This window comes from Festucalex cinctus, chromosome 11 (assembly GCF_051991245.1).
Source record: "Festucalex cinctus isolate MCC-2025b chromosome 11, RoL_Fcin_1.0, whole genome shotgun sequence".
NCBI classification, from domain to species: Eukaryota; Metazoa; Chordata; class Actinopteri; order Syngnathiformes; family Syngnathidae; genus Festucalex; species Festucalex cinctus.
Window position 1 is genome coordinate 17761494 of NC_135421.1, and position 14053 is coordinate 17775546.

General features: G+C 38.4%; 1 protein-coding gene across 8 annotated transcripts in view; it reads left to right on the forward strand.

Moving 5' to 3' along the window:
- The window catches only part of LOC144030189 (histone deacetylase 4-like), a 112407-nt gene that overhangs the window by 88013 nt on the left and 10341 nt on the right, over positions 1-14053 (forward strand). For 5 of the 8 annotated variants that reach the window (XM_077536253.1, XM_077536254.1, XM_077536256.1 and 2 more), the window contains 4 exons: positions 2447-2566; positions 2649-2746; positions 7930-8048; positions 9371-9591. In XM_077536253.1, coding sequence (XP_077392379.1) covers positions 2447-2566; positions 2649-2746; positions 7930-8048; positions 9371-9591 — 558 coding nt within the window. Of the gene's footprint in view, positions 1-2446; positions 2567-2648; positions 2747-7929; positions 8049-9323; positions 9592-14053 lie in introns of those variants that run through there. The other 3 variants (XM_077536255.1, XM_077536261.1, XM_077536260.1) reach the window with 2 other exon arrangements.

Sequence of the window (14053 nt, forward strand, 5' to 3'; positions counted from 1 at the left end):
ATTCATTACACAACTCGATCCCCAGCCAATTATTAAAACTACACTTTAAAAAAAAAAAAAAAAGTCTTTCAGACATTTTGTATTGTACATTTGTAAAATTGTTTAAAAAAAAATATGTATGTGGACATATGTGTCGAAACAAACCAAGGGTCCATGCCCAAACGTGAACAGGAAGTCAGCCATTTTGGTCTTGCACTTTGCCCAAATGGGCCCCCATTTGTGGTCACTTTTCTTACCAAATTTTCAATTTTGTTGTACCAGTTAAGGATTGGGTGGCACGGTTTGATGACTGGTTAGCACGTCCGCCTCCCAGTACTGAGGACTCGGTTTCGAGTCCAGGCTCCGGCCTTCCTGGGTGGAGTTTGCATGTTCTCCCCGTGCCTGCATGGGTCTCCTCCCACATTCCAAAGACATGCATGGCAGGTTAATTGGGCGCTCCAAATTCTCCCTTGGTGTGTTCGTGAGTGCGGATGGTTGTTCGTCTCCGTGTGCCCTGCGATTGGTTGGCAACCGGTCCAGGGTGCCCCCCGCCTACTGCCCATAGCCAGCTGAGATAGGCTCCAGCACCCCCCGCGACCCTTGTGAGGAATAAGCGTTCAAGAAAATGGATGGACAGTTAAGGATGAAAATCCAGTGGATTCCGGTATATTTGTGGTTCGCCATTCACAAACGCACATATTGGTCGATTATTATTATTATTTTTTAAATACTATATATATACTTCCTTGGCACCTGCAATTTGCTGACAGTGACTTCAGTGTGTACCTCACCCGCTCGCCCGCAACCCAAGTGAGGATGAGTAGTTCGAAAAATGGATGGATGGACTTACTTGACACTAATTATGTCTCTGCTTAGCAAGGGTTTTTGCACCATTTTGTGGTGACTAACAATGAGTAATTAATAACTGAGAATCGTGTTACAACGTTTTGAAAAATAGCACCATTAATTCATGCTGATGGTGCTTTAAAAAAAAAAGCCCTTGACATTTGTCTCGTCGTGTCACGTGTCGCAAGGCGAAACAGCCATCACCAGATGACTCGCGACATATTTGCAGGACTTGTCGTCCAACACGCTTTGAAGCGTGCATGACAAAGCGGCGCTCGTGTCTAGGTGGAGCGCCTGGCAGCTCGTGGCTATTCTCTAAAGCCTTTTGAAGGGCCTTTTCATTTCCTCTCTGTCTGTCCATCTGTCTGTCTGCTGCTAGACGAGATGTCCCACCAGCACATTGTCGTGCCACTCTGCCACCAGACGACGGACGGGGACGTTGTTTGCGACGAGTGTATTAAAATATTCTTGTGTAATAGACACTAGAGTCTTTTAATAGGCACCAGATTGTTGAGCAGACCTTTTTAGTTTTTGCACATATCTTTGGGAATTTCTGTTTAACATTCTTCTGAGGATTGAAAGTTTTTTTTTAGGGGGCTTAACATAGCCAGGAACTGAGTTTATTTTATTATTTTTTTTGCATTTTGATGAAAATATATTTTCAGGGTCATACACATCCTCTCCCCCAATCGTCATCCAGTAGTGCACCTGGAAAGTTGGAAATAAAATCAGCCCTGACACCTTTTTCACCAATTGATAAGAAAAAAAGTCCCGGTACATTCGTCCATCTTGATGGGACGCGTGAAAAAGTCTCAAGGGCCCACCCATGCCCGAAGGTGCCCAAGAAGTCAGCCATTTTGGATTGTTAGTAGTTTGGACGCGGGAAAAGTTTGTAGGAAAACATTTGAAACGATAGAATTTTATTTATTTACAGTATTTATTTTTTTAGGCCTCAACCCCAGTTTTATTGATTGACAAGAAACTGGGTGGGTATGTCTGTCATAACATGACGTGTGAAAAGAAATGTGGCTATTTTGGTTTGAAGCAGTATTTTTGGGGGGACAAATTCCCTTAGTATTTTGGCCACTGGGGAAAACATTTGACCCGATCCCAGTTTGGAAATTAACATGAAATGGAAATGTCTTATACATGATGCACAAAAGAGTCTCAAGAACAGGAAGTCGGCCATTTTGGTTGGAAGGAGCCATTTTACAGAAATTCCAGGGCGCAAACTATTGACAAACTTCTACTATACGGAAATCCTTCAAATGAATATGAACCGTTCAAGCTATGCTAGCTGATGTTGGAAGAGCATGATGTCGTCGTCTGTTACCCAGTAGCGCCCCCTGGGAAGTTTGGAAAAACATCCCCCCGACATGACAAAGTCTCCAGAATGCATAAACGCAATTAAACTGGGGCTCACACTTTGACAAGCGCCTACCAAAAAAAGTCATCCAAATGAACTCCTAGTTACTAGACACACACATCAACTAATGTGGGAGGAGCATGTTGTCAGAGTGATGATAATCTTGAGCGCTAGGTTCAATTTCTTGTGTCTTGATCACACTTTTTCTCTTTGCATTGTGTAAACCTTAACGTTTTTTTGTTTTCCCTAAACCAGGATGTTCACCATGGCAACGGGACCCAGCAGGCTTTCTACTCGGACCCCAGCGTCCTTTACCTGTCCTTGCATCGCTACGACGACGGCAACTTCTTCCCGGGAAGCGGCGCCCCCGATGAGGTGCGGCCTCGTTCAACGGCAGCCATTTGAAAAAAATGATTCATCGCTGACTGGCGCGTGTTTGCCGGCAAACTCAATTCAGGTTGGCAGCGGCCCCGGTATGGGCTTCAACGTCAATATGGCCTTCACCGGAGGACTCGAACCGCCCATGGGCGATGCAGAGTACCTGGCAGCATTCCGGTAAGAATTCCGCTCATTTCTTGTCTTGTGGAAATCATTTTGAGGGTGGGTGTGCTGTTTTATGCAAGCGGGCAACCACATCTCTAATGATTATGATGTAAATAAACCCATCATAACCTAAATTTTGAAGGGCTCACTCAATGCGAATGTTCAGAAAGTGTCATTCAAATATTTGCATGTTTATTCAATTTCACTCTTGATGGGTGGCCAGGCCACCCATAGGTCTGATTATTTATGTACGAGCAATATAATCGTCAAAAGTCCTCTTTTAAGTATATTTATCACCCCAAAGAATGTGATTGGTTGCAGTGCTGTCTGCAAGCGAGCGAGCCAATACTTCCCAAACGACAGACATCAAACCAACAGTCGGCTGTCTTTGAGCACGCAATCTCCTGCTGGAAGTTCACCACATCTTCTTAACGCATGCCAGACCTTGTTGTGATCCCCGTCGCAATCTTTTTTTTTTTTTTTTTTTAAATTCTCGTCTTGATTGGCTTGTGCGCCTGCGGCGGCTGCCTACGTCGCATCGACTGTTATTGAACTGCTCTGTTGTCAATCGGCAGGACTGTCAAGCATTTGCAGTTAGTGTGTAATCAGGGAGGGGGGATGCTTTTGTATTGAACATTAAAATGAATCAAATTAGTTGATTAATCAATTGAATAATCGGTAGATGAATCAATTCTAAAATTAGTGACAGTACTAAATATATTGCGTGACTATGTTAGCACCTACCCAAAGACAGTGTACACCCTCTCTTTCATCAGAAAAATGAAATTGTTTCCACCTTTTTTTTCCCTGTTTAGTAATCAATGCTAGTTGATAGATTGGGTTCACCAAAACAACACCTGATTGTGACCCAAAAAAAACAAACTTTTTGCTGGACGAGATCCTCTTGCCCGCCTCCCCGCTGAAAACTGAACCTGTTTATATACGTCCAAGGCAGTGAACGCTTGGATTCCATTTGGCGGCTAACAGTTAATAAAAGATGTTTCATGTCTTTGTAGATAGTTTTGCAAAATGTTATCATCACGTGTGTTTATGTGTCAGGATTGCTCACTTTTAACACATTTATTTGGAAGCAGGCTGGTACAATTTAAGGTGACAGATCACGATTCTGTGGCTACCAAATAATGTCAAGTATCTTTAGAGCGCCCTATTGTACACCTTATACAATGCAGCCCGGTCGTCCCTTCTCTTTTTTTTTTTTTTTTTTTTTTTTTTCCTGTGTTTTTTGGGATGCTGGCCCTGCAGCCCCCATCCCTTCCTCTTGTGCCACATTGCTTTTGCAGGGGATCAAGTTTGAGCCGCAAGAAAAGCACAGAGGAAAAACGATAAGAATATTGGTTCTAATGAAAACCAGAAGCGCTCTCTCTCTCGCTCGCTCTCTCGCTTGCTCTTCCTTTCACTTGCTGAATGAGAAGGGAGAAGAATTAAAGTTAATTCAAACCAGCTCTCCTCCGAGCCAGATGACATGGCTTTGAAGTGTTCGTGTGCGTGTGAGGGATTTTTTTTCTTTTTCTCTCTCATTCCCTCTCTCTCGTCGTCTCCTGCTCTGCTCCTTTTTTTTTTTTTTTTTTTTTTTTTTTTTTTTTTTTTTTTATGAACGGAGCGGGGAAGCCCTGAAGCTTTTGCAATTTAGCTTTTTGTTGGCAGCTTTTTTGGTGATCTTTGTAGCAGTTTTTTTTTTTTTTTTGCACACTGTAAAAGATGATGCAGTCAGTATATGTTCTTATAACGCACATCAAGCATTCCCGAAGGTGTCGTTGGAGATTGAATGTTAATCCTAAGTAGGTATTGGTGCAATATTACATTCTGATGGGATAAAAATGTCATGGACTCGCAGTATAAAAAAAAAAATGTATATATAGGTCTAAAATAAACTTTTTTTTTTTTAAATATTTGAAAATAATAAATAATCATAATACAATAATGTCTATTAATATATAATAATAAATAATCATATTTTATATAATATATATAAATAAATATATTTAAAAAAATAATATATATATATATATATATATTATTATTATTATTATTATTTTTCCCACTAAATGCAACGTATTTTGTTGTATTTGGTACAGAACCAGTGATAAATTTCGTAGACGAATAATTTTCCTCATAATTTTTGTCAGAAAATTTTTTTCCCAAACGAAAATTAAACAAAAACTAAAATAGAAGCCATTCATTGAGACAATAACTATAACTAAAATTGACTAATAATTTCGTCAATGACTAAAAGAAAATGAAAACTACACAGTGACGAAAATTCACACAATCCAGTCAGAAGGAATGAAACGCGGGTTGGAGAAAAGAACCGCTCAGAAACGCTTCAGTGTTCACTGCACTTTATTCAATGTAATTTAATTTAATTAATTTATTGAATCGTATTTATTTCATTGTGCAGCTGTAAGATTAATCTCAAGCAATTATGCACTTTTTAACAGATGATGTTATCCCCCCCCCCCCCCCCCCCCCCCCCCCAAAAAAAAAAACATGGTCAATAGATCTTCCTTCTAAATTCCGTCTTCCTCCCACATGCCAGTCTGCAAACTGCTTTGCTGTAGCTTCTTCCTGGCTTAACATGTCACGATATTATTCCGGTGGGGTGGGAGGCACAAATTTACAGCAGCTGTTTTTATCATTGCGACCCAGAAGCGTCTCCGTGCGCGCTCAAGGTTCGGACGAGGTGGATGGAAGCGTTCCGAGGAAACGTGGCGGTCAAGGTTTTTCCCTCGCCGCCGTCGCGTGTCGCTCCAAATTAGCACGTGTTGTGGAGACACAAAAGGAAAAGGGCTGAGTTGGTGCGTGGATGATGTCATCCATCGTGCCAACATGTACATCCGTACTTTGTCATTTGTTGATGTCGCCTCCCCTTTTGGTGACTCAGGCAGATATTTTTGGTCCAGAGTCCATCTCCAGTGATTCCTTTTTGGCTTTTTTTATGTGTAGGTTTTTTTTTTTTTTAACTTCTCTAGTTATCTAGTTGGTTGTAGCTCACTTCTTGAATAAAAATCAGCTGGGATCAGGGTTATTATAGTTTTGGAATTTTTCATTTTAGTTAATTTTTTTATTTTATTATTTTTATTTTATTTAGTTTAATTATTATTTTATTTAGTTTTATTATTTTATTTAGTTTTATTATTTTATTTAGTTTTGAGTTATGTTTTTTTAATTGAGTTAGTTTTAATTAGTTTTTTTTAATGCTTAGTTTTAGTTTAGTTTTAATTTCATTATTATTATTGTTATTGTTATTATTATTATTATTATTATTTTGTGAAGTGTGTATGACTTGTGCGCAATATTTAAAAAAAAAAACGCCATGGGAGCGATGTCATCTGAGGGTGCTTTTCTATTTGGCTGCTGCGTTTTCAGTTAGACGGGCGGGTGGCTATCATGACGAAATTAGTACATTTAGAAGTACTGTAATATAATATATAAAATATTCTAGATACTTTTTTGAGCACTATAAATTGTTAAAAACAACAACCTTCTTGTTGAATATGGCTTAACTTCAAATTCACCATTTTATGAAATGGAAAACTTGCGCAATGAATAACAGAGGACCTACGGTGAAACCCTGTGGTACTCCGTCACTCCCCACTTAACAACACTACACGCCTAAATGTCTGACACTCCCTCTAGTCTAGGCCTTTCAAAAATGTGTGTTCAGAGCCACTAAAAGTCTCCGGGAAGCTCGTACTCGGCCCTGCGGTGACTATTTGCAAAGCATTTTCAAAATCATTGAGAAACCGTTGTATGGTTTTATTATTTGGTCCCAATTGGAATGTGCCAATTCTACTCAAATGTTAACAATTTTGACTGTGCTTACTAATTCAAAATTTACATTAGTGAGCGTGTAGTGCGTATGTAACAGGCAATGTTAAGCACTGCAGGATCTGCATGTCAACCAGCAGTTGTCATTCACCACACCCGTCCGCTTTTAGAAGTATCTCCTCTACTTGACACACATGCAATTAGAATGTTCAAAATTACCGTTTCTAGAAAGTCCTGCGGTGACGTTCACTTCCGTGCACACATGCTGCACACACACTCAATTGCTGTGTGTGGTGTGTGTTTTTGCTTTTAAAATAATAATAATATCTAGACTAAGTGCAATTTCTGGAGAAATTGTGTGGGAATGCTGAAAGCTGGATGCGAAGATTTGAATGCATGTGGAATGCTTATGAAGTTAATTGAGAGATAAATTATGAAATTATAACCTCCTGGTTGGACAATGCTTTACCAACTGTGCCACCGAGCAGTATCAGACACCTGGTAATGATAGGTTATATGTATGGAAGTGGGCGTGGAAAGTGATCCCATTGAAAAATAGACTTAAGTGCAATTTCTGGTGAAATTGCATGGGAATGCTGAAAGCTAAATGCTAATAGCTGAATGCTAAGATTTGAATGCATGTGGAATGCTGATGAAGTCAATTGAGATATAAATTATTAAATTATAACCTCCTTGTTACTGGACAATGTGCTTTACCAACTGTGCCACCGAGCAGTATCAGACACCTGGTAATGATGATAAGTTATATGTATGGAAGTGGGTGTGGAAAGTGATACTTGGAAAAAGTTCAATGTCTATCCCATTGAAAATGAATGGGGAAAAGTTTACATTAGATGTGAAATTGTGCAAATACTGTTAGTAATGCTTCAGCATTCCCACAATAAGAATTTTGGGAGCGTGTGAAGCTTTATTATCGCTGTTCATCATTTCTTTCCGTTCTTTGTAAATCGATTTGAGTTGACAAGAGCAATTTTAAACTTGCAGACAGTTTCATCCCATCAAAAAGGGGAATATCATACATTTTTTAGAGGTCGTTATTTGCTGATCCGGACTTTGTGGTTTTGATTGCACTCAGGAATGGGTGGAGTGACAGTTCTTTTTCTCAGGAAACGTTGTGTTTCTTGGAGCGCTCCCTTGTTTGGCCTTGTCAGCGGCCGTATCGTTCAAGCCAGCATTTTTTTTTTCACATCCATGCTACAAAAATAACTGCTAATGAAATGCGGCCAGATAGGACCAAAAGAAGAAGAAGTAGAGAGTCGGACCGCACGTCATCGGGTGCAATCGTGTTTGAGGTTACCTGTTGCTAAAACCTGCCGTGTGTTGTTACATGTTCATTAAATTTGGAGTTAACAACCGAACATTTGCGCTGTTGCTTGTGTTTGCAGGACGGTGGTGATGCCGATAGCCAACGAGTTTGCGCCAGACGTGGTTCTGGTTTCTTCGGGTTTTGACCCAGTGGACGGACATGCGCCACCTTTGGGTGGATACACGCTGACTGGCAAATGTAAGTGGCAAATATATGAAATGCAATTTGCTTGAAATTGGGGCTGGGGATCGTATCGATTTGAACTTCCTCATTCGATTCAATTTCCTTTCGCAAGAGTTCGGTTCGATTCGCTTCACTTCACTTCAATCCGATATTGATTCATTATGGAACATTAAATATCAAGGATATGATAAAAACTCCACAAACATTAAATTCAAAATTACATTTTGTGGAGGAATCATATAGTTAACTGATTTTTAGCGTAATAATTATTCACTTAAGAGTTACACAATTACATTCGCATCAGCAAGGATGAGATAGAAATATTTTCATAATTCTAATTCAATCATTGTAACTATACATTGAAAATATTCTGAATTGTCTTAAAGTAACACTAAGGAACTCTCAGTTTATGTTGATTTATGGCAGCGTTATATAGACACAAAGCGGTAATATTATGCCTGAAGGAAGACCACATTTCCCATGAGGACAAGCGCATTCTGTCCTTTTTGAGCTCACGCCAGTCAAATTGATTTCCGCCTGTGTAACGAATGGGTAAAGGGGGAAGTGACGTATACCGTAGAGCGGACATTTGTAGTTTTTTTGTGTGGCAGTGTTCCTTCCCACCATCCTCCTCCAAAATTGTTTAGTGCCAGTAAATGATACAGACCCCCTCGGGCCATGGCAAAGGTACCATTCCACTAGTTTCAAGTCGACGTTTCATCAGAAGAGTTATGAAAATATTTGATTAAGGTTGAAAAGTTCCTAAGTGCTACTTTAATAAAGTACAATAAGTCAGGTTTTTTTTTATATATGTATGAAAAGACTTTTAAATTCATGTGTACAGTAAATGTCAAGAAAACAATAAAATACAAAAAAAATTAATAAAATAACTCGGCCTTTAAATGTCTATTTTCTTATATTAATATTATTATATTATTCATGGGAAAAAGAAATATTAAAGAAATGATTTGATATTGATTATTCGATTTTTTTTTTTTTTTTTTAACCCAGCCACTCCTACTTGAAATCAAGATGAATAATTGTGATGTCCTGTCCGTGCAGTGAAGATTTGTTTTGAAAGTGATGCAACAATAAACTACATCCTGACCTTGTTGTAAATAAAACAAGTCTATATATTGAAATTCCTCTCATGAGTGAATCAACCAGTTTAGGCATCATATACTGTAGCTAATTAAAATGAAACCTGCCTCATATTTATGTCCTCTATAAATTCACAACACACCTTTCTTCCTCTCGTGGATTGCTTCCCTTCTTCAAATCCATGCCCAGAACCCTTTTTTTTTTTTTCTTTCTTTGATCAATTTCCAAAAAGGAAGTGCGAGCTTCATGGTCTGCCTTTTTCCCCTCCCTTCCTCCTCCTCCTCCTCCTCCTCCTGGTTGCTTGTCATTTCCTGTGCGTCCAGGTTTCGGCTACCTGACCAAGCAGTTGATGGCTCTGGCAGGCGGTCGGCTGGTACTCGCCCTGGAGGGGGGTCATGACCTCACAGCCATATGCGATGCGTCGGAGGCCTGCGTCTCCGCTCTGCTCGGCAATGAGGTAAGATGAGAGCCAGGCTCGCGAGGGAGGGAGGGAGGATAATTACTGTTGGACAAAAAAAATCCTCATAAAATGCTCACCAACTGTCTTGTGTGCAAGCAACTTTTAAGCAATCGTGAGCCTGATTTTAAACTGGATAAATGATGGTCGAGAACCATTCATAAAAAGTTGTTGTGTGTTTTCTCACTTTGAGATTGTTGAAGTGTTCTAGGAGTGTAAAATTACCTTAGCCAAAAAGTAAGATGTGTGCAAGAACTGTTGGAAAACTTTTAAGGGATACTTGACTCATTGAACAATTTTTAGCAGTGAAAAGTTAATATTTTGTCTGTAATTAATGTGGTAACTTCATTATTTTTCATGTACAATTAGTACCTTTAAAAGTATTTTTTTACTTGCTAAATATCCAACAAAAATATGACAGAAAAAATATATACATATAATAAAAAAATAAATCAAAAAATTAAAATGTCCAACAAAAAATATGACAGAAAAAATATACATTTAATGGAAAACACAAAAATGCAAACTATCCAACAATAAATATGACAGTAAAAAAAAAAAAAAAATAATCCAACAAAAATGACAGAAAAAACATACAAATAATAGAAAGTAAAAAACAAACAAAAAAACGAAAAATATCCAACAAAAATGACAGGAAAAAATATACATATAATAGAAAAGTTAAAAAAAAAGAAAAATATCCAACAAAAATATCACAGTAGCAATATACATATAATAGAAAATACAGGGATATGAGGTAAAAATAAAAAAATATCATGAAGAATATCAAATAAAAATATTGTACTATAAATTTAAAATATTAAACTGCTACTTGACTCATTGAGCCATTTTCAGCAGTAAAAAGTTAATATTTTGTCCATAATTAATGTAACTTTATTTTTCATGTAGAATTAATACTTTTGAAAATTATTTTTTCTACTTGCTCTCAACTGATGATGACATCATCTGTGCTGAGGAAGTAGGTAACGGCCAATCATGGCTCACCTGTTTTCCAGGTTTGGTCGGTAAACTGAGCCATGATTGGCCCTTACCTACTTCCTCAGCACAGGTGATGTCATCTTCAGTCGACACCAAGTAATTATAGACAAATATTAATATTAACTTTTTACTGCTGAGAATGGCTGTGAGTCAAGTATCCCTTTAAAGGAGACACATTCGGCATTTTTGTTGACAATTAAAAACAGTTTTCATATACTAATACAGAACCAATGCTGAGTACAGTTTTCGTTACCATGACGACACGGGAAGAACGAGCGGGTTGAACAAGGCAAACGGCTTCTACTTGCAAAAATTGAGAAATGTATATGAAGTAATTTTCACTGGTGAAGGCAGCGCTTCATACTTAGCTTATGCTAATCTGTGCATCCAACAAAACCTAATGCAGTACCGCTTACCTTTTTGGCTTTGACATGATTGAACTTTTCAGATCTTGGTGTCAAATTTCGTCAGAAGGGCTCGCTCACTGGTACCTTTTCAGAAATTGGCAAAAGATTTACTGGGTTGTTTAATTTCACACTTGATGGGTGGGCAGGCCAATTTTTTATTTTTTTGTCTAAATGCCATTAAAAGTCCCTTTTCCGTCACATGTTTTCGTTGGAGTCGGACACGGAGTCCAAGATAGAGTCATTTCACTCTGACAGGAAGTCAGCAGAGGCACAGCTTTCCAGGCAAAAGGTTAATTGTGGGAGTGTGTAGGTTGGAGCGTGGATCGCAGCTTTGTGATTGATGGCACCCGGCAGAATAGCGACTCGCAGAAGCCGCCTCCACCTTTTCTTGGAGCTGATGGAGAAGCTGGAGTGCGTCCTCGCAGGCGCTCATGTTATTCTCCCTCTGCTCCCCATTATGTAACTAAGATAACGTCTTCTCGTGTTTTGGGACTACCGTGCTGTGGTAAAAACCCCAAATGTGGTCAATTTCATATTTCCCCCCCCACAAATTGATGCTATTGATCTGTCTCCAGCATGATTTTTTTTTGCACAATTTATCCTAAAAATAGCCTGAGAACAAATCTATTAATTCTTTTGGACACTTAAAACACTATAAAGCATGAACGAACCATGAAATATATGAGAGAAAAATTTGATTCTTTATGAATAGAGTATTAATTGGTCATTTTGAACATGCAAAAAAATAAAAAATTGTATCATATTTGATACATCCGGTCACAATGCTTTAAATTCATACATTTATAACTGTCAAAAATATATTAATAAACAGACACATCAAACATATTTGTTTTTCCAAAAATCAGAAAGAACATTTGCCACTATTGATTAAGTATAGGCTTTCTCAATTGGGGCGATCTTGCAAGGCCGCTGGAAAAGCCATCAGATGGGTAATACTGCCATCTAATGGATTATCCGTGCAATGCATGTGTCAGATCATGTATGTCCAGGTTTTAATGCGAAAAAAAATTATACTCATGAAATAGAGGGCTCAAAATGTCTTATATTACGTTTGCCGTTATAAGGTTTTTAAACTGTCTAACGAGTGTTCTGCAGGAGCCAAGCAGCATTATGTTGCCTCAAGATCAAAAGTCTGAATGTTGTTTTTAGACAATAGCGAGAGTAAATGGTGCATTCGAGTAAGCTTGTTTCACTAAACATGGAGCCCTCTCTCATGCTTCGGTGCACAAGGATATATATGAAAAATATCAATATTCTATTATTGCTTACATATCAATAACTTCAATCTGTTTAACAGCAATCTGAGTCAGAGCTACCGTGCAGCCAAACTCTTAATGACAACTGCAATTTGGATGCAGCAGTATGAACTTTTTGCTGAGGACTTTCCAAGTCAAGGACACTCGTCATACACATGACAGACACTCCGCAGAAAAAAATGACGACTTGGACGGGGTGATGCGGAGAGCTGAAAATCTGAATATAGGCGGGAGGCGTTGAGCGTCAATTTGCCCGGCGACCCCGGCGGGACTCCCCGTTGGCCCGACGCACATCTGAAAGCGGTTACCCCTCGCACCTCTTTCCACGGGGTCGGCGGCACTTGGGATCAGATGCGACGGGGAAACGCTAATCGTTTTGAAGTGGAGCGTTGAGGAAACCTGCGTTGAACCCAACCTGGCTTATTTCCATCATCTTTTCTTTGTTGTTTTTGCATCATGTGTCCACTCAAGGAGTTTGTGATTGCCCCCCTTGGAATCCATTTTGTTCCAAAGAATGACTCGGCTTCTCGTGGGCCTCAACAAGCCGAAAACTTGCCAATTTTGGCAAGCGCATACGTCGTGGTGAAACGTTCATTCATACTGTAGGGAACCTGAACACAACCTCTGAAAAATCAAAATCAAAAAAATAATTGTCTTGACTTGCCAACTGGTGATGTCAGTCAGCCGTTTTGGGTCACATTTAGATGCTTGGCATTTTCATACCTGACAAGCAGAAAGAGCCTGAAATGTCCCTGATGGTATCAAAACAGGAAGCGAGGACCTTTATCGTAATATCAGTGAAGGTCTCGGTAATGGATATGGAATGCGGCTGGGAAACATCAAATGGTGCATTGCAGCGAGGAGGAGAAAAAAAGCTCGGTGCTGGTATGGTTTTTGGATCCATTGTTTTTTTGTTTTTGTTTTTTTGATCATGTCCTGATTGATATATCAAACAAGTACTGCTTTATGTTCTTTTTTTCTTACTTTAATTTCTGGGTTATTCATTATTAAACCTTCTATAACGGAATTGTTCAGATTTTTGGGATTTGGCATGGAACGACCTTTGTGTGGGATATTAATCAACATTTTGACAAATATTTAGACAGTCTACATCTTCTTCAGGTAGGTTTTGTGTTAATATTGTTACAGACAAGGTTATTTTACTTAAGTAAAACTAACTAATTCAAAAAACAATTTCATTAACGAAAAACAAACAAACTGAAACTACATTTTTTGTTGACAAAACTAACTACAACTAACTATAATTATCGCAAAATGTCCAACGTTTTTAGTCTTTGGTAATTAATTTAATGCATGAACCTTTGGGGATGATTTTAAATAATGTTTTTAGTAGATTTATTTTGATATTAACCGGAATAAGGACATTTGAAATTGTGTTACATAGAAGTGACGTCATCTAGCAGCAGCCAATAGAAAAGCGCCTTCAGATGATGTCGCTCCCATGGTGTTTTTTTTTTTTTGTTTTTTGTTTTTTTTTAAACCCTTGGGCCATATCTTATTTTGAAATGACTTGGTCAGAACTATCAAAAAGCCCAAAACGGGTCACAATACTGCCGACGGTTAAATATTGCACATAAGTAATACACTTTAAAAACCAAAACAAAACAACAAAAAACTAAAACTAATACTGAAACTAGGTTAAAAAAAAAACAACTAAAAGTAAGCATTTATTAAACAACTAATGAAAACTAACAGAACCACCCTGAAAATGAATTAAAACTAACTAAAATGAAAAATTCCAAAACTATAATAAACCTT